This window comes from Antechinus flavipes, chromosome 3 (assembly GCF_016432865.1).
Source record: "Antechinus flavipes isolate AdamAnt ecotype Samford, QLD, Australia chromosome 3, AdamAnt_v2, whole genome shotgun sequence".
NCBI classification, from domain to species: domain Eukaryota; kingdom Metazoa; phylum Chordata; class Mammalia; order Dasyuromorphia; family Dasyuridae; genus Antechinus; species Antechinus flavipes.
Genome location: NC_067400.1, coordinates 456,390,052 through 456,410,166, shown reverse-complemented (window position 1 = coordinate 456,410,166; position 20,115 = coordinate 456,390,052). Strand labels below are relative to the sequence as shown.

At 34.0% G+C, this 20,115-nt stretch overlaps 1 protein-coding gene across 1 annotated transcript in view; it reads right to left on the bottom strand.

Annotated features, from left to right (window-relative positions):
• FLT1 (fms related receptor tyrosine kinase 1) overlaps positions 1–20,115 on the bottom strand; it is a 174,844-nt gene that overhangs the window by 100,391 nt on the left and 54,338 nt on the right. The window contains exons 9-10 of the mRNA XM_051986524.1: positions 19,167–19,336; positions 18,592–18,751 (exon numbers count right to left, since the gene is read on the bottom strand). Coding sequence (XP_051842484.1) covers positions 18,592–18,751; positions 19,167–19,336 — 330 coding nt within the window. The remainder of the gene's footprint in view (positions 1–18,591; positions 18,752–19,166; positions 19,337–20,115) is intronic.

The following is a 20,115-nucleotide window of genomic DNA, read 5'->3' as shown; positions in this document are numbered from 1 at the left end:
AAGCCCAATACTATATCAATGAGCTATAAAGACCTGTAGCTGCTATTTTCTTTGCACTTTTTATGTATTTCCATTTGAGGAACTTTTTTTTTTCTTTTTGGTAACTGGGAAGCTCAAACTTAAAAATAGAATCTCATTTTGGGCATTGGCTATGAAACAGCACTTGAAAAGAGACTTGGCGGGGGAAGGGATTTGCTTGAACCTTAAGAATACATCAAGCTCTTAAGGAAGTAGATTGTGCCATGTTTGAAGATGCAGAGATAATCACGGTGCTGGGAACCGTCTTGTAGAGAGGAGGAAGCTAAACAACAAGAGGAAAGCAGCATACGCTCCTGATTTCGCACAGGAAGCTCACCGTACCTCCTGCCAAAGTGAGATAAGGAAAATCCCATGGCCTATTCTGGACAAGGCCACTGTTATCAACTTTAGTTTTACACTATCCTCCATACACTCCTCAGTTCTCTCCCTTTCCTAATGAGTTTTAGACCTCCTACCTCTATTTGCATACAGCATGCCAAGTACAATAGCGTGGGGGTATTTATAACTATTGAAAGGAAAAAAATTTCCGGGGTAAGAGTGTACTACATGTCATCTATGGAGCCTGCCCTAGAGTTGAAACATGAATTCATTTCAGGCTAAAGACTGATATAAATAAATGAAAATTAAGAAACAAAGATGCCATAGCCCTTGAAGACAGGACAATGTAAATGATGTATTTATCAGTCTCCTCAGTCATGTAATTCAAATTTGGAGACCTCTGTGGACTATGTCATTTGATTTGATTTAACACTAAACTTTGCTTTCTGTACATAATGGAGAAATGCTATATTTCATAAACAGAACATTACTAATATACTTTTGGTAGGGAAGATATATCGGATTCATTTTTCATTACTATTAGTGGTGGGAAATATGATGAGCCAAGTAATTAAAAAAAAGACAAGTAATAATAAAATAACAAGCAAATAATCTTGCCCAGTATCCCTTTTGATGAAGTAAAAATAATGCTAGACTTAGGGGCTGATTACTTTGTTTTGATTTCTTGCTCTGATGCTTACTAGATGTATACACACCTGGGAAAGCCACTTAAATTCTCTAAGTCTGAGTTCCTCATCAGTGTTGTTACGGTGTAATCCCTAAAGCACTACAGAAATGGGGACTGTTGTTAATTTTTTTTAATTGAGAGGCAACCTGGTATAGTGGATAGAGTTCGAACCCATAGTATATTCTGAGTATACTTAATTTCTCAATGCTCTAGCCTAGAGGTGCTAGTCTCTGCTCACAATGCTCTGCTCACAATACTCCGTGAACCAAAGTAAAATGTAATTGAGAGGTATTTAACAAAATAAATAAAAACAGAGAACATTTTAAAATGAAATCAATATGCAGCCCACATAGATCCTTATATACAGAGGAGTGGCTCTCATTTCTATATGAGATGGCACTGGTTAGATAACTCTGTGACTATCAATTGTTGAGTAGGTGCCAACTTACACTGGTAAAGACTTTATCTGAGAATTTCGCATTCCAATGAAAACACCTGTCTAGACTATTCCCTATTATTATCCCAAGACATGCTGTTAGGGAGATAAGAAGTCTGTGACCCATGGGGGATTTCTTCACCACATCTATAGACATCCTTTTCCTTTAAGATTGATCTCAAGTAGCAATGGTTTCATATCTCTCACTAAAAAGGAATCATTTCAACTTCCCAGGCCACCCTGCCTGACTTCTCCCATTCATTTAATTCTGTTATAATTTTATCATAATAATTTCTGTAGTTCTTTCACCATGAAAGTTCCTTGAGCCAATCTGGAATGATCCCTTCTTAGCTTTCTTCAAATCAGCACTTCTAGGTCAACAAATAAGACCTACCAGAATCCAGTTTTCAAGAAGCAAGGAACATTCGTAACTTTTCTACTTAAGCATTTTACCACTAAATCCTCACTATTGGTTTATTTGGATTAGGGTGAAAGTAGGAATAATAAATTCTACCAAAGAAATCAGTCTTCTGAGAGCTCTACCTTATGTCCAAATGTGAACATGTGGTTTTTGTAAGTGATAATAACTCACATTTATATGGTACTTTGATGTCTGATATTTATCTTCAACAACAACCCTATGAGGTATGTAGTGAAAATACGACTGGCCATTTTAATGATGAAAAAACTGAAAATTCGAGCTATTAAGAAACATGTCCATAGACACACACTTAACAAATATCTAAGGTAAGATTCTAATCTGGTTCTTCTAACTCCAAGGCAAATGGAGAATTATGCTACTCGGCCTCACATAAATAAGACCAAATAATTCTATCTTATGTGCCAAATTTATCAGCATATACATGCTTAAGAAAAATCAACCTGCCTATTCTAGATTAGCACATTGGTAGATAAAAGAATGAAATTAGTATCTTTATAGTTAAAACAAATAATTAGCTATTCCATATAGGAGACAAGGTCAATAACTTTCTGATAATTAACTACATTTTCAAGTAAGGACATGTGCAAAGCTTTGTACTTGAGAATGATGACTAAGATATCAAAAAAAAAGAATGCCAATATGGCCAGTAAGTGGTAATTGTGAAAAGAAATTAACTACAATTTTATGGAGACCAAGGAGAATCAGAAACCAGTGCATTCTTTTTTTTTTTTTAAGCACTTAAGAAAGAGAAAATATTTTGTCTGTTTGCTTAAACCATGCCATTTATAGGTTTATATTAAATGAATTAAAATAATGAGTTGAATTTAAGTATCAAAAAATTAATCACCATTATCTCAGAATTTAAGGAAATCTATTAATTACATATACATATAATTATAGAGTAACTATATATAGAATAGGATATGCCAATATCTGAATAAGTTTTCAGAGCACAAGATTTAGGCTTGATTTAAGGAATCATTTCCCAACAATTATAGTTGCCCAAAGTCTAGCTGTCTTAACATGTAGTTTGTTTTCCAGTGTAAGGCTCCAAACAGAATCTAGATGCACACTTATCAGAGATATTTTAGGAGCAATTCCTGTCTAGATACATAATAGACTGGAAGGTCTTTCCAATTATAAAATTTTGATTCTGTGATACCTATTTATAATGCTTTGATGCAATAAATGGTTGTGAAGAAAAGGATTATTATGTTTATTTTATGATAATCTATATTTGTTGGTACAACTCTGAATATCATCTATATCTTTCATGAGAAAATCAACAGCAAAATAAAGATGTGTCCCTTGGGTTTTGAAGATCCAAGACTTGAACAGAATATCATGGTAGCATCTTATATTTTATTCTAAATGTTTATCTGTGAAAAGTGTCAAGGACTAAATCTGGGAGTTCCTCATGTTGCATCAACAATATGTGGATGATTTATAGGAGAGTAGGAAAAAGAAGAATCATATTAAATGAGAAGATAGAGAAAGATTGCAATTGTACTATTTTTTGAAGAGGAGTACCCATACTAATGAGATTATAGATTTTTAAAAGAAATTAAGGACCCTATATCATTTTATCCCAAGCAGTGTTTTTTATTCCCAAAGAATCTAAATCATCCCTAAATATAAATAAAGGTTACTTTCCTTACATATAAAATAAAGAGTTTGAATCACATGACTTCCCAGATCCATTTTGGCTCTAATTTCATGAAGCTATGGTCTAAGACTCTATGTGACATGAGATCCATCTATAATTCAAATATAATTCCAGACCAGGAGGAAAACCTTTTGTATTTTACCTAGTCATATGGTCTGACCCTAAAGACGCTAGCGTCCAACAATGCTAATGATCACTTGTTGGGCATATTAAAGTGAGAATTCATTTCAAGTATGGGTTGAATTAGAAAACTGTAGTTGTCTTTTCCATTTCTAAAATTCTGTGATTCAATGGGGAAAAAATATCCCTAAACAGTCCATTGCTATGCTTTAAAGGAATGATGTACTTTGATGAAAAAGAATTCTCTAATAATTACAAACCTGTAGATCCAAATGCTGAAGAGTATTATTCTTAATGAAAAATTTGATGCTAAAACTATAGGAGTTTCTTTCTACTTCCTGATGGACTTCATCATTTCAGTAACAACAGGACAAAAGAATCTTCCATTTGCTTCCCTCTTTTCTTTCTTTGAGATCTTACATTTTTTAAGTCTGTATTATTTCTAACAAAGTTTGGGTAAAAATACCATAGAATGAGCTTAATCTGTTTTATTCTCATCTTGAATGAATTTTACAAGAAATTTCTTTAAAGAAGGTCTAGAGAATATCTATCAAGTCCCAAGACAGAGAACAATCTCATTTTTTTCTCCTTTGGATACTGAAATCTGAGAGTCTGTTTTGAGAACTCGGCTTATCTCCTGAATGGGATTTTACAGCACGCGCTAAAGTGATTAGAATCTGTTTGTAAGAATATTGAATCATTTCAAGTCAGGAAACAAAAGGTTACAACAGTAGTAAAGATCAAATCAAGGCTGTAAAATGTCCTTTAAAAAAAAAAAAAGAAAGAACAAACTACCCATTGAAACCTTGCCAGGACGGACTATGAGTGGTTCTTAGAGCTAAAATATGTTAGCCTATTGAAGAGTCAAGATATAAACATTTCTTTGCTACTGTGGATATTGTGTCAGAATATTCAAGACAAATATATCTGAGCCCTTAGATTAATAGAATTTATTTTAAAAAAACTATCTTCCCCGCACATTCTTTAAAAACAAATAATATATATTCTGTATGGGAGATAATGGTGGGAAAGAACTGGAGAGGGTGTGGAAGTGGAGAGAAAATTTAGGGAGGGATGATGGGTTGGAATAGATCCTACTTCTTTTTCTCTAAGCAAAAGTTCTGGAACTTCAGAGTGGTCAGTACAAGAATCTGGAGCAGTGAGTTCTACCCTACAGTAAGGGAAGTCTTGTGATTCTTTGGGTCTTAAAAAACTTCAGTATGTCCTCTCTAGATGAGGCAGGGGAGTTAAGCATGTTTTGAAGGATCAACATTTTTGGTTCCCTTTTTTTGGTCAATGGTGAAGGTGACCATGGGTCCTGACCCATCTCTGTTTAGATAAGAGCCTTTCGTGTTCTTCTTGGCGTACATTCCTTCCTGCTCTAGTCAACCTTCCAGCCCATTCAGACTCTGAGTAAGATTCTGTCTTCCCCAACCCTTCCTTCCTTCCTCCTTTTTTTCCCTTTTCTGTTTGATTCTATCATAAACTTCAACAGTCCCAAGGATTTACTTTTATCTTCTCAAAATCTGAGTCATTGCCAGTGTGTCTTTCATCAAGTATGGGTAATGTTTAGACTGGAAGAGTATAGACTTGAATTTCAAAACAAAAGGACCAACACATTCTTTCCCAGTACTTTGAGGGAAAAAATCCTGGACACAGGATCAGAAGATTTGGGTTTAGATTTGGCTCTGATACCTATTAGCTGTGAAACCAAGAATAAGTCATATTGTCTCTATAAAGTTTTAGTTTCTTCAGTTGTAAAACAAAAGTGGTAATACTCACAATACTTACCTCACAGGTTCATTGTGAAGAACACATTTTGTGAAAGATAAAGCATTCTATGAACAGGAATTACTTATATTTACAATGGGAACTGGTTTTAACTGGGAAAGGTATTAATGAAAAAACAGACTTTGATTCAGGAATGATTGAAATAGGTAGGAGGTTATCAAATAATGAATCATTCCTAATTTTTAGCAGGTCTGAGATAAGTGATTGTGTTTGATTACTTCCTAAGAAAAGATATCTCAGGAGGAATAGGTAACTGTCTTTTTCTGTGAATTATCCACAATGAAGAAGTTTGCTTTCATTCAGAGGGATGTTTTATATCCATATCCAGGTCACTAGCTAACTTGCGTCACATGTTTCTGGATAATTCATTCTTTTTATCCCTTTTGAACTGTGGCTATAAATGGCTGTAAACAATCTCCCTTATTCCTTTAACACTGTTGAGAAGAATTCTTAATAAAAAACGTATTGTTATCACTGTGAGTAGAATGCTGGACTTATATCTAGGAAGACCTGAGTTTGAATTTTGCCAGATACTCTGGTCACCTCTCTCTGCCTCAATTTCCCCATCTGTTCAATGGGAATAATAAGAACATTTACCTCATGAAGTTGCTGGAATATCAAGTAAAATAGAAAATTCTTATAAACGTTAAAGTACTATTTAAATATTACGATGATTTTGATTAGGATGATGACGTTCAAGTCTTAAACTATCTCTGAAGATAAAGAAATAAATTTATTGAACAATGGTATGGTAAAAATGGAAACTTTAGTTACTGAAAAGTAGATCATGTACTCAGGGTTGGACAGTTTCCATAGAGCAGGTTGGTTAAATTCCTGTGATGGCAAATTAGTATGGCACTGTTGTTTCTTCTTTTTATTCCATGAATAGTGCATAAAGGCTTATAAGTCACTGGGAGAGTAACTGATTGCCCTTCCTCCCTCAAGGATGACGCACAATTTCACCAAAAGTATAGAAATATAACACACGATTGTATGGAAAATGTTTTTACTAAACAAGATATAATAGGACCATTATTTTCCATCTTAAGACGTTAGGCTTAACTTGCTTATGTGGCTTCCAATGCTTTCTTTTGAAACATGGTTACTGAATTAGAGTAGAACTCATTATCAGTACAAGAAGGGGAAAAATAAACAAATGAAATACACATGTAGTTAGAATTTTCAAAAGGCTTAGAAAAGCAAATGATGGAAGCTATCTTTTGATTTGTGGTGAAAGGAAGGGTAGAATCCTCTGATAGCTTCCTAGAAACTGCAGAATCTTTCTCTCCCTAGTTCTTTTTACACAGTATAAGTGTTCTAAATATTGCTCGTGGTAAGGTTTCCTAGGTTACAATGAATCCTGAGTCTTCTTGATATGATGGTAAATAGGAGATAACTGAATTCCAAGAAAATAACCTCTGTATCATGGAACATGAATGGTCTATAAGAGACAAAAAGAATGAATTATCCAGAAACATGGGATGCAAGTTAGCTAGTAACCTGGATACGGATCTAAAACCTCCCCCCTGAATGAAAGCAGACTTCTTCATTATGGACAATTCACAGAAAAAGACAGTTACCTAATTTCTTCTGAGATGTCTTTTCTTAGGAAGTAATCAGACACAATCACTTATCTCAAACCTGCTAAAAATTAGGAATGATTCATCATTTGATAACCCCCTACCTATTTCACAAACAAAGGTGACATGGTACCTCTATTAACATGACCAAAGTGGATGAAAACAAAAGGTCATCTTATAGATGTTTAAACAAACTTATTACAACAGTTTCTATTTGGCAGTGATAAAATGAGTAATTCCAATATAGAAATATACATTTATATATTGATATATACAATGATGCTGATGTAGGGGAAACAATCTTCTACCTTGATAGCAACAGATTTCTAATTGTTCAATGAGAGTGTCAAATATTAAACTTATGATTATTGCAAGTGTTTCAATTCAATTCAACAAGTGTTCACAGCCCACATGTTACATAAGAATAGAGGTACAAGACATAATTCTTGCTTACAGTTTCATTGAGAAGGTGTCATAGATTCATGGGGGAAAAAACCAGAGAACAATACAAGAAGGTAAATGATTAGCTGTCTAATATAAGCAATAAATGCCAGAGAAGTCAAACTTAAAAAAAAAATCATTGTGGCCCCAAGAAGTTAATAAGCAAGGACTTCCTGGAAGAAGTAGAAATTGAATATGCTCTTATACACCAATCTGCTCCAGTGTCTGAAAAATCCATTTTAATTACTCTGTGTGAAAATATAGTCTCTCAAAATCTCTCACTCTCTGTCAGAATGCATATATGTTATATAAAAGGGCTAACCTTTAAGTTTTAGTTGACTAGTTTAGATAGTTTAGAAAGCCACAAGGAGGTACAAGGCCTGAGGAGATAAGACAAAGATCAGGCTAGTTTTGATGGGACTTTGTAGAGAGCATAGGATGCTACAGTAGGAGAACAATGAACATTGAAATGGGAACAGTGGATATCTGGGAACAGAATAAAGTTGAAGGCTGGGTATGGGGGTTGAGTGGTGTCCATGATAAACAAACTGTGGACTAAAAAAAACAAACTTCTCCTATGTCATAATTTTACCTAGGACTTTTTTTTGATAATTGTACCTACAAAAGAGGCTCTAAGACAAGAGTTACTAACTCACTCCTCCTTTTTTTTTTTTTTTTTTTTTTTTTGTCATGGACTCCTTTGGCAGTCAGGAAAGGCCTAAGGATCCCTTCTCAGAAGAATGTCTTTTAAAAATATGGTAAAAAAAAAAGTTTAGTGAAAAAATAAAATCTTCCTATCAACATTCATGGACTCCCTGAAATCTATCTATCATGGAGAATGTTTATATACAGGCAGGTCTGACTACTGTACCGCTGCTCCAGGCACCCACAAGTTACAAGCCATGGATGATGGAATAGCATTTAAAATCCCCAGAGAGCTTATCATGAATCCCTGAGAATGAAAATGCCTCAAGAAGCTTCTCATCAATATCTCAGCAGCTATGGTCTATCATGAAACCATGGCTCCAAATGGCACCACATCACTGAAGAATGAAATTAATTCCATTCTCAATCTGGCGAGTGAGGGAATTTTGACAAGATAGCAGAAAATGCTCATTTTTCATATGCCTAAAAATTGGCAACATGGCCTACAAAGCATAGAGAATGAATGAATTATCACTTGCTTAAGAGCTTGCTATGTAATAGGCATGGTCTAACTTTTAAGAAAATCAAGTCTATAGTCAGAAAAATGAGACAAGGCTAGAAAGACAAAGTGGTACCAGACTGGGAGTAGGGGTAGGTATTGAATAGTAAGTTGAGGAGTCTAATGAGTATTCAGTAGATAACAGGAAGCCATAATTGGATTGTTTTGTACAAGGAAGGAGAATTCAGTAGTGTGGGAGAGTAAGAAGATGAAATTTAATAGGGGAAGTAATAGTGATAAAATTCAGGGAAACAATACTAGTCTGGGTCTGATATGACAATGTCATAATTACTCACTCCATTTACACCATTACATTGTGTTTGTCTGGACTGGCACCAGCGTGAGAACATCCCACCTATCACAATCACTAACAAATGGAGGAGACCCAGAGAAAAGACTTTTCAATGCTATACATTGTTCTACCTTCCTCTGCTTCCCTGCACTCACTCCATTTTTTCTATGCCTCTGGCTAAATGTTCTCTCCACTCCAAGATCATGCCAAAAATTTTTTGACAGGCTTTATTTACTTCTGGCAAATGTACATGCTGACTATCTTTCTTATTTTTCTTATCTGTAAACGCCCTCCTCAGATGATCCTAATATACCTTCCAATTCATCTAAGAATAGGAGCATCACTGGGCCCCTCAAAGTACTCCATGCACTCAATACCTCTGGTGATGTTTTACAGAACTGAGGGTTTTCTGACCTCTGGTCTAGGACATTAATTCCTGGCAATAAATTGAGAGGATGAGGCTTTACTACAGGACATCAAACACACCCACACACTGAAAAAAATTACAAGGAGAGGACTGTACTGTTAGTTGAAAATGTCAAAACAAGTCCAATTCAGTGTATTCAACCACTTTTGACTCTCTGCATTCTGGAAACTGGTTTGATTTCAGCCAAACTCATTGGGTTTGGTTTGGGTTTTATCCAACCTGTATTTTCCCCAGAGAGTTTATCTCAATAGTAATTTTGGGAAGATACCCCAAACTTTCCTCGGTTCTGAAGATAGTAGAGTCTATGTCGATTTTATTTTATTTTATTTTTTTTGCTTAATTCATTGCTCTGGGCATCCTGGACCAAAATAACTTGAATCATTGGAGAGGCCTCTAGAGTAGATTTAGTTTTCTTGAAATTTTGTATTTCAATTCAATCTGCCAAACATTTAGTTAGCATCTACTGAGGGATACAAAGATGAAGAAAACATTATCTTCATCTTCAAAAAGATTAAATCTAGTTAGGGTGATGAGAGATAACTAACAAATATGAGGAATATAACTGCTTCAAAGAGGTATAAAAATTGCTATGAGATATTGGGGGAAAAATATCCATTTCCATGTTCCATGGAGGAAGTAATTCCTACATTTGAATTTGCAAGATGGGTAGGATTTCAACATGTAGGGATAGAATAAGGAATTTTTTTAATCTGAAAGGCCTTCCATGACCAAAATGAACCTGGTTTTGAACAAGGTCAGACCAGACCCCTTTTGAAATATAAAACTAAGAAGACAATAACTAGGCCTATTTCTTATTCTTTTTTCATATTCTAAATGCACAAAACCCCACTTCCTCCTAAGATAGGACAGAGAAATTGTGTCAAAACTGCATCCTAAACACCATAGTTGTGGGGACAATAAACCTTATTAGTTGCAATATTTTTTTGTTTCATTTTGTAAATAATTTCTCTCATATAGTAATTTCCTACATTGTCTAAATATCTTCTCCCAAGCAATTAACTCACTGATTCAATACTAAAGTATTCAATCAACTCCTCCCCCTTTGAAGAAAGATAGATTTAGAGATACGCAGAATTCTAGTATCCTATTCCCCCATCTCCAATGCATCTTCCCACATTCTATGTCATTATATTCCAATGTTCCCAGTCCTGGGAAGCTCCACTATTCATGGCAGCAAGTTCACCATTCAACCCATACAAGATAGAATTTGCATGACTCAGACTTTTTTTGTTGTTTTATTTAAAGGACACAATGAAATCTTTTATAGCAATTACAGGAGACAGTTAATTCATTAGGAATAATTGTTTACCAGACTCACTCTATCAATGTGAGGAGAGCTGAAAAGCAGGAAAGTAGCAAATCACACTTGGGCACAGAAAATTGGCAAAGAGGCAGTGGCAAATAGGCTGGAGTTCTGTTCTCAGGGCTTTTATGAAATATTAATAAGGGTTCCTCTTTGGGACATTCACATTGCACTGCATGCACTTCCTCACCCAGTAATTATTTAATAGGCTGCAAGAAGTTCCTCATTAGTAAGTGAACATCCACTTTTGGCTTGGGATGAAAGACTACTGTATAAGATAGTTTTATTTGGTTGTTTGCTCAACACAAAGTCCTGGTAAAGCATTCTTTGGTGAAGTGGTCTTTAAAGTTCTCATTTGACTCAAGGTTTTATTTTGTCACAAATTAAAATTTTTTGTAGCATGCTTAGTCTGAGTCTACATTCTCATTCTCAAACACATGCTATGTACTATACAGTTAATAGCTCTGTGTTTGTATGCATGTGACCTAAGAAATATATTAGAAATGCTAAGTTAGAGGCCATATTTGTCATCTTCCTAAAAAGTTTTCTTCAATTACCTGTTTCCCTTTGACATATGATCTACTTATACACCCAGGGAATGGTAACTTTTGAGGGGAAGTTTTTAAGCAGAAGAACTTTCATCTTGCAGAGGGAAAACAGAATTGAAATTAAAACTGTTACAACAAAAAAATGAAACATCTAGGCTTACAGAAAATATTTTGATTTTTCCAGCAAATTTCAAATTAACTACAATTAACATTTGTTTTTGTCTTGTTAATTTTCCATAATCCCCTTGATGCTTATCATTATGTGTATCCCCAATGATCTATCCCAACACATTACTAATGATCTGGCTTTCCATTCTTTGTGAATTTGCTGGCATAAACAATGCAGAAATGTAATTAGACTAGCGCTGTACAGAATCTCTGGTAGTATTTGCCTTTCTTATATTTTAGTCACTAATAAGGGCAAAAAGAGATAAAGCAAACTATTATTTGTCAAAGAAAGCATTTTCCTAGATTCTACACGAAGCCTGGACCAGTGTGATAAAGTAGACAAAGCCCTAAGAATGGACTTTTAATATTTTCTACCATTTTCTATCTTTTTTAAGCACCTAACTCATGCAGTTATTTCATACTCCGAATGTGATCTTCTGGAGATCGAGTGCATCCTTGAGATTCAAAGCATGTCAATTTTGTTTTCTTAGAAAATCCACCATGTTAGCTGAAAAAAAAATCTAATAAAAAAGTTGTTAGCTAAGAATTCAACTGAATTCTTACTATCTGAATGCTTGGATTCATCATCTCATGAGCAAAAGATTAAGAAAAGCAACTAAGGAAAATTCTACAGAAGACCTGACAGGATAAATATACATACATACATACATACATACATATATATATATATATATATATATATATATATATATATATATATATATATATATATATATATATATATATTATATATATATATATATGAAAATATATAATGTATAGTAATCTCTAGTGCTAAGGAGCTAAGGTTAATAGCCACTGGCAGGATCAGGAAAGGCTCTTTAACTTCTGAGTTCATCCATGAAGAAAGTTCAAGATGCTATAAGAAAAAACAGACTAAAACCCCAAACTACCATGAAGAAAGAAAATTTCAGAACTATATGACCTGAAGACAGTGAACTTTGGAAAAGAAAGTACATTAATAAAAAGTTAACAATCTGGAGCCAACCATAGAGATGATCCATAGAGGATTCCTAATATATTCAATACACTGGCTATTGTGGGGAAGGCAGGAGAGGGTACTTTTTAAAAATGACAGCAGCAGTTCAGAAACTGATCACTAAAGGAGGATATAGCTTGATTGATTGGTCATATAAGAAGGTTCTAGCATCCCCATGATTATTAGATTAAGACTTTCTCCAATATCTTGGTAGAAAAAAGGCTCAGGAGACAGAAGCAATAGAGGAAGACACTAGAAGAGTAACTGAGAATATATTGCAGACTTTTTTGAGCATGTAATTTTCTAGTAATTAATCTGGATGAGAAGGTAATATGAAAAAAAGGTCTACCTCATTTAATCCATTTTTTCATCCCTTCACATTTTTTCTGTGAAAATGTGACTATTTTGAAAAATAAGTTTATTTTGTGCATAAATTTTTTCTCCATCAATCTGTCTCCTATCTTCAGCCACCAGGATACCTAGATCCCTAGAAATGTCCTCTCCATAGAACAGGTAAATTTCTATTGGACCACATTTGTCACAAGAAATGATGAGTTACTTAAGATACGAACCATGTCTAATCTGTAGCACCTTAGCAAGGGACTCTTGGGCAGAGCTAGTGGATGAGTGAGTGAATGACTATTTACAAGGATGACTTAGGGGTCCTTGTTCTTCTGTCCAAAAGAAGAAAAATGAATAAGCTTTTCATAGAGAACTGGGCAAAGTCAAAGGAATTGATGTGGGCCAAGACTTGGTCCTACCAAGTGGGGAGGATTCACTCATAGGCCTACCTCCAGGCCACAACCTTCTGGCCATGGTCACTTTCTTCTCAGCACTCTTTCCTAATGTTTTTCATGTGGGAAATAGAAATAAATGAATGGAAGTCAGAATAAATTGGAAAGACTCTATTCTCTGTTCCAACCAATAATTTGCCTTCTTTCTAATTGTTATTTCCATAATTTTCATTTTGTAAAAAATCTATCTATATCTATCTAGATAGATAAACATTTAAAAATTGTATTTTCCTTCAATGTACAATTTTTCTAACTCATTATATTCCTAATGTTGCTATTATGCTGACTTATGATATGCATGGCAACTTGCCCCACATTTCCCACAATTTATATTCTCAACATTTTCTGTAAAACCAGTCCTCAAGAGAAGACAGAGTTTCTTTGATGAGACACTAAAAAGCTTAGCACTTTTAAAAGAGATGTTGAGCTCCTCCTCTTTCCCCTTTTATCATCAAAACAATTTCCTTTTTGTATTGATTCACAAAAATTGTGTATTCATAAATGGATTTCATTTTTCTCATTTGATATTGACAAGAAACCTATGGGGAAGTTGGTCCACATGATATCTCTACATAGCAATTGCACTGAAATAGGATTTTAGGCAAGCCTCTTAAATCTTTAAGCAATCCCTCTTTGTCTTCCCTCTCCAATTGTTCCTTCTTTCCAGAGTTATCTTCTTTACACATAGATCTGATCATGTCAGACTTTGCTCCAAAATCTTCAGTGCCTACTGAGTCACTTTCAAAGTCACTTGTTTAGAATTCAAGGGCTTAATAAGTCTTAGCATGACATGATATTTTCAGGGTTCTCCAATATTTATCTCTCACATGCAATCCATACTCCAGCCTAATTAGCCTACTCTTTCTCCAAACACATACCATGCTTTCCTGTGTTTGGAATATGGTTCGGCTTTATGCCCTCTCTTCCTTCCCTGATCTCTTCATCTTTAAACTACAATTCAAAAGCCACATCCTATAGGAAACTTTCCTTGATTGATTTCCTTGAATTGACCTCAGCCCTTTGAATGCACTTTGTTACAGTATGTTGTAGAGGAAAGAACACTGCATTTGAAATCAGTATAGAGCCAGATTATAATCTTGCCTCCGACACTCACTAGAAGTGTGAACATAGGCAACTCATTTACCTAGAAGCTCAGTTTCCCCATCTATAAAATGGAGATAATAATGGTACATATCTCATGGGGTTATTGCATATAGCTAATGAAATAATATGTGTATATACTTTGCAAATCTAAAGATTTATAAATCTTATCATGTGTTAGTGTCATCTCCCTATAAGTTTCTTGAGGTCAGTTTCTTTTGCATGTCACCTAGAGCTGAACGTAATGCTCTGCATTTAGGAAACTATTAGTAAATAATTGCAATATATAATTATTTTCAAGCTAACAATAAAGAAGTTGCTTAACAATGCCTTTTTAGAAAATTCTATTAATGGTTTGGGATGAGAAAAAGATAAGAACTCAGTGATACATAAAGCACACATAGTTATCTAATTAATTTCTACTGTCATAATTAATAATATTTGTTCCTTTACTTCTAACTCAACATTCAGACCAATAGAAAATAAATTTTATTGTATATTGTCTCTCTTTGCTCATTTGTTCAGTGAGTTTAAAAATAAGTTCCCCCTTTTTAAAATGTCCAGTTCTAATGCCTTATAAAAACATATTAGGAAAATGAAAAACCATAATAATATTAATTCAGTCAAAAATTAATTGAATTAGATATGTTGCTTAATAAAAGAATGCAGGAATCTTTTTTTTTTTTTTTTTTTACTAATACCACTTAATATTCCACAAAGAAAATCCAGATGGGCAATATTAAGATAATTTGGAAAAGCTATTCCAATATTTATACGACTTCACAAAACTATGCAAATTAGGGTAAATCTACAAATCTTTCTGATCATAATCTCAAAAAACTTTACCATATTCAATTAATCAAGACTTTTGCCTTTCTGAAGAAGGTATCTGAGCTTCTAGTAAAAATTAATATATTCAAAATGTTAAAATATTTGCCCATCAAAATGGAACTAAAATGTAAAAAACTAAAAACTACATGAACAAAAAGAATATAAAGATATATATCTACTACTTTCCTTCATGTTATTTTAATTAATATTTTTAAAAATTAGTGGAAGAGCTCAGAAGATATTGCAAAAGGGTGAAAAATCCATTTTCAGAAGTGATGCCTCATATTGAAATGTTATGCTAAAATTTCTGTTTACAATTGAATTTAAGCATAATTTTTTTCTTAGCTCTCCAATGGATTTCCTCTCAATACTTCCAGACAGCATGGAGAGACAGCTGATGAAATTGGCTCCCCAAACTTCAGAGTAGATCATAAAAGAAAATTTGCAGAGAAAAAAAGTTATTCCCAAACACTTGAAAATGAACAAATTCCTCCTTTTGAAGTGTTTCAAGAATTCTTACTTTGATTTTTTTTTCAAATTTGTTGGACAATTTCCCCACCAAAATGGTACCATATTTATGTTTATAAAAAGAACAATTTAAAATTATATAGGAATGGTTTTCTTTACAGCAAATGATAAATGGCACATTTTGTTGCCTCTTAGGCCTTAAACCAATGAGAATATTTTGATAGCAATTTTAGTATCAATCCCAGAATCTCACCAAAACCAAGAAAGACATAGAAAAACTGTTAATGTCAGTTTTTTCTTTTGGTAGATTTGGCCAACAACATGGAGCAGTCAGTTCCCCTTGCCCAGAATTTCACATTCTATTCTTCAGATTGCTTATTCTGGAAAAATGTATGATCCTTGAACTAGAATTACCCACAAATAGTAGATAAAAATGGATTTGAAATGAATAAAATATCATACCAGCCAAACCATCCAAGGACAAGATAAAAAGACTTTAGCACAATTCCCCATCAGGAAATCCTGGCTTCTTGATGCCAAGTATTAACACACACCTCCCTCCTTAGGGATTTTTTTCCTTTTCTAATAGAGACAGTTATAGTTTATAGAAAACCAAAACAGACACAAACATGCCTCTAGAGAAAAACTGCAAATAGCAGTCTGTATTCATTACAACTCATGAAATAAATATTAGATGTCCCTTTACTGTCCCTTTCACACCCTCCCACACAGTTGCCTTTATGTGTACATATTGACTATTAGTTTAGTAACGTAACACTCTTCTCCCTCTTTACCCTTGTTCTAAATCTCAAAATCACCCCATGTTTTCACCCATCCTCTCTGTGAAGAAAAGGAAGCTATTTTCCTTGTTAAGGCTAAACCTTTTACTTGTGCTTACCTACTCCCATATCTTCTGGGAGCCTATTCTTTTTATCATTTATTTCCCCTTGTTCTCTCTGTTAGTCTCTCCCCCACTCTACAGCACTGCTATAAATATGCCTATATCTCACTTTCTTTAAAAACAACACACAAAAAAATCTTAAATTCCTTCCTTTCAGGGCTTCAGTTTTCTATTTTTCCTTCCTTTTAGTACCTGCCAACCTTCTAGAAAGAACTGTCTACACTTAGCTCCCTTCAATTCTTTATCATCTACTGTTCTATTGAAATAGCCTTCTTCAATAACACCAAAAATCTTAACCACTCTTCAGCTTTTTTCACTCACATTACATTTTTTTGAATAGTGCTGCCTTAATTGTTATAACAAAAAGATGAAACATGAATTACTTTCACATAAAAGAACAAGGCTTTTCAGTTTAGAGAATATTTGTCATTACCTTTTATATCATCCACCCAATTCTTGCCACATATACAACTCTTCATGAATTGAAGTTGGAATTTCATATCTTAGCTTCTCAAAAAAGAAATGGCTTACTTTTCTATATGATGTTCTTCTGAATCACTTCAACTATTCACAATATACTTAACAAAGAAGTTAACATCAAACAAAAAAGGCTTCTGGATGTCACTTAACTGTCCCAAAGTCTAGACATCTAACTTACTGGAGAGAGGAGACACATCCACCTTTATGCCAGTTATATATGGGCAGCAGATTAGAAGTAGAAACATTCTTACAATAGCTAAAAGTAACAAGAATGTAGACACAAGGAAACCAAAGAACTATTAGCATAAAAGTATAACAGTTTAGGACCATATGGGATGGAGATGAATGATTCTTTTATATGCCTCAGGAGCTCCTGAGGGCAACACTGTGTTACAAAGCAATGCTATTATTGATGTCCATGAAGATGACCTTGAGTCACCAAAAAAGGATTAAGGAGTATTTAGCACATATCATTTTGGACATTAGGGAAGTATGGGAAGATTCCCAACAAAAATTGTGAACATGATGGCAAAGTTTTGTTATTTTAAAAGTGTAAGTTTCAGTTATTGGGAAAATTCATTCTTGTGAAGTAGATACTCCATCCTCCGACAAATGAGTAGAAACAGCAGTGTAAGTGTAAGTGTAAGTGTAAGTAACACCCCATAGGTAAAACTTAATGAGAAACTATTGGAGCAAATCCACTGAATTTTAAGAGGGAAGAGACTGCATATACCTAAACATTGCTTTTACTGAATATCTAAATTTAAAGAAAATGTCAAACAATGAAATTACTTTTAAAATGTCAAAATGAGCAGAAAAATGGTAAACCTTTTACATGTCTTGTGCTGTAGGAACTTATAGGATGGCTTTACAATAATCATTGAAACAACATTTATCAGGTAGATAGTAGGTACAATGCATTAGATGCCCTCAAAGAACTGACAATCTGTTAGAAGAGAAAAGATGTAAACATAAAAAGACTCTGAGAAAGTATTTTTCATTCTTTAAGCTTGATAGCAAATATGTCTCATTTTCTAATTATATTTTGGGGAATTTTTATCTTTATAATCCTTTGTAAAAGCAACAACCATCACCAAAACCGTATCTCAGAATAAAGGCCAACATATAATTCTGCTCAGCTTAAACATACAAAAATGTAGTTTTTATCTTGAATTTGATTATTAACATATCTCCCCACTCTCAGGACACAGCCAAAGATAGTCCTCATAAGAAAAGGTCAAATGATGGAAAGCAGAAGGTGAAAGAGGAAAGATTTATAAATTGCATCTCATATTCCTGAATAACTGAAGAGATCACTGCAGCAGCCACATCATTTTCTGCTACATCTCCTTTCTCATCTAGCACAATAAACAAAAGGGAGTAGCTTTATCCAAACTATACTGAAACCATAAAAATTTGTTCATTTAAAAAAATTTATAGTACCTGAGGGTTCCATTTTAATACAGAAAGGAATTCCAATCCCAGGTGCTGATGAACCATTTAAAAATACGGATGTAAATAAATGTCCTTACCTCGTTTTAGAATAATTTTGGTTACAAGGATGCCAAATCCACTTAATTGTAGGTTGGGGAACACCATAAACAGTACAAGTCAGACTCTGCTGGCTACTCAGTGGGTAGAGATTAGGATCTGGGAATGATGATACAGCTTTTTCATAAATTTGGGGTTTCACTGTAAAGAATGAACAAGGTATGTCAACAACTTCTATAATCACCTTCTCCTGGGTCATAGAATAATAAAAGCTAATAATAATATCTAACATAGTGCTTTAAGATTGTAAAATGTTTTGTATATATTATTTTATTTGATACATACTGATAAATTATCTCACTTCATTCTTCACAACCACAAAATTTGTGAAGTATGTATAATTATTATGATTAACTGAAACATTCCTAGTGGTTGCAAAATTAGGGAAAACAACAAGAACAATATCCTAACAATAAAATTCTCATATTTTCTAATAATGTTATTGTAAAAGAAAGTCTGGGTAGATTCAAGCAATATTTTTTAAGTTTAATTAATAACACACATTTTTCATTTGATTTTTTTCAACTAGTTAATTAAAAACCAATAAGAAACCTACCATTTACAATGAGAGTGGTTGTTAGATTTTTGGATATTTTTGCTTGTTTTAGGCTCAGCAAGATGGTATAATCTCCTGCATCCTCTTCTGCCACATCCTTGATAATTAGTGAATAGCCATGGGCCACATATCGAGCACATTTCTCAGTAGCAGGTAACCCATTCTTTAACCTGTGATTCAGAGAACTATCATTAATAAAGTCCCAGCTTATTCTATGACTTTAGCTTTATAAACACCAAACAGTAAACTTGTTCATGAGTTTCATCATATTTATAAGTTTTGAGGCCTAGAGAGTGGACACACTGACCAAGAGAATCAGTCAACTCAAAGCTTGGTAGAAATTTTAAGGAAATTCAGGAGAGCCACTTCTGCACAACATTCTCTTGCTCACCCTCATTAGTTTTCTCTGACAAACCTGCCTGTTACTCAAAAGGCAGCACATTGAACACCAGAGATCAGGTTCAAGAAAATTGTACTTAATTATCCAGCCTTTTCTTCTTGAATTCTTACCTGAGTGAACATTTATATAGCTGTTACCCATTTCACTCTGTGATATTTAGCTGATTTCTGTTACATCATGCAAAGCATTTAACAGATGACAAAATAAAGAAAGGGACTCTTCTTTTCTCCTCATTTAGAAATAAATTCCACAAATATTTAAATGCCTACTGTGGACAAGGCATAGAGGGGAAGCATTTATGGTATTCAGAAGTGAATAAGGTGAAAACTCTATCCTCAAGTCGGTAGGAGGAACAACATACCTGAATAACCATGGTGAGAGGGCTGCTCAAGAAAAGTTTTAAAGGATAAGAGAGGTGGAGATAGATCATTGCAGCTGAGATGATAGGAAAAGTTCTGAAAGGAGGTGGTTTTGAATTTAGTTCTGAAATATGGAGAAGATTCCAATAGATGGAAATAGAGGTATGGAGCATTCCAGGTTGAGGGAATA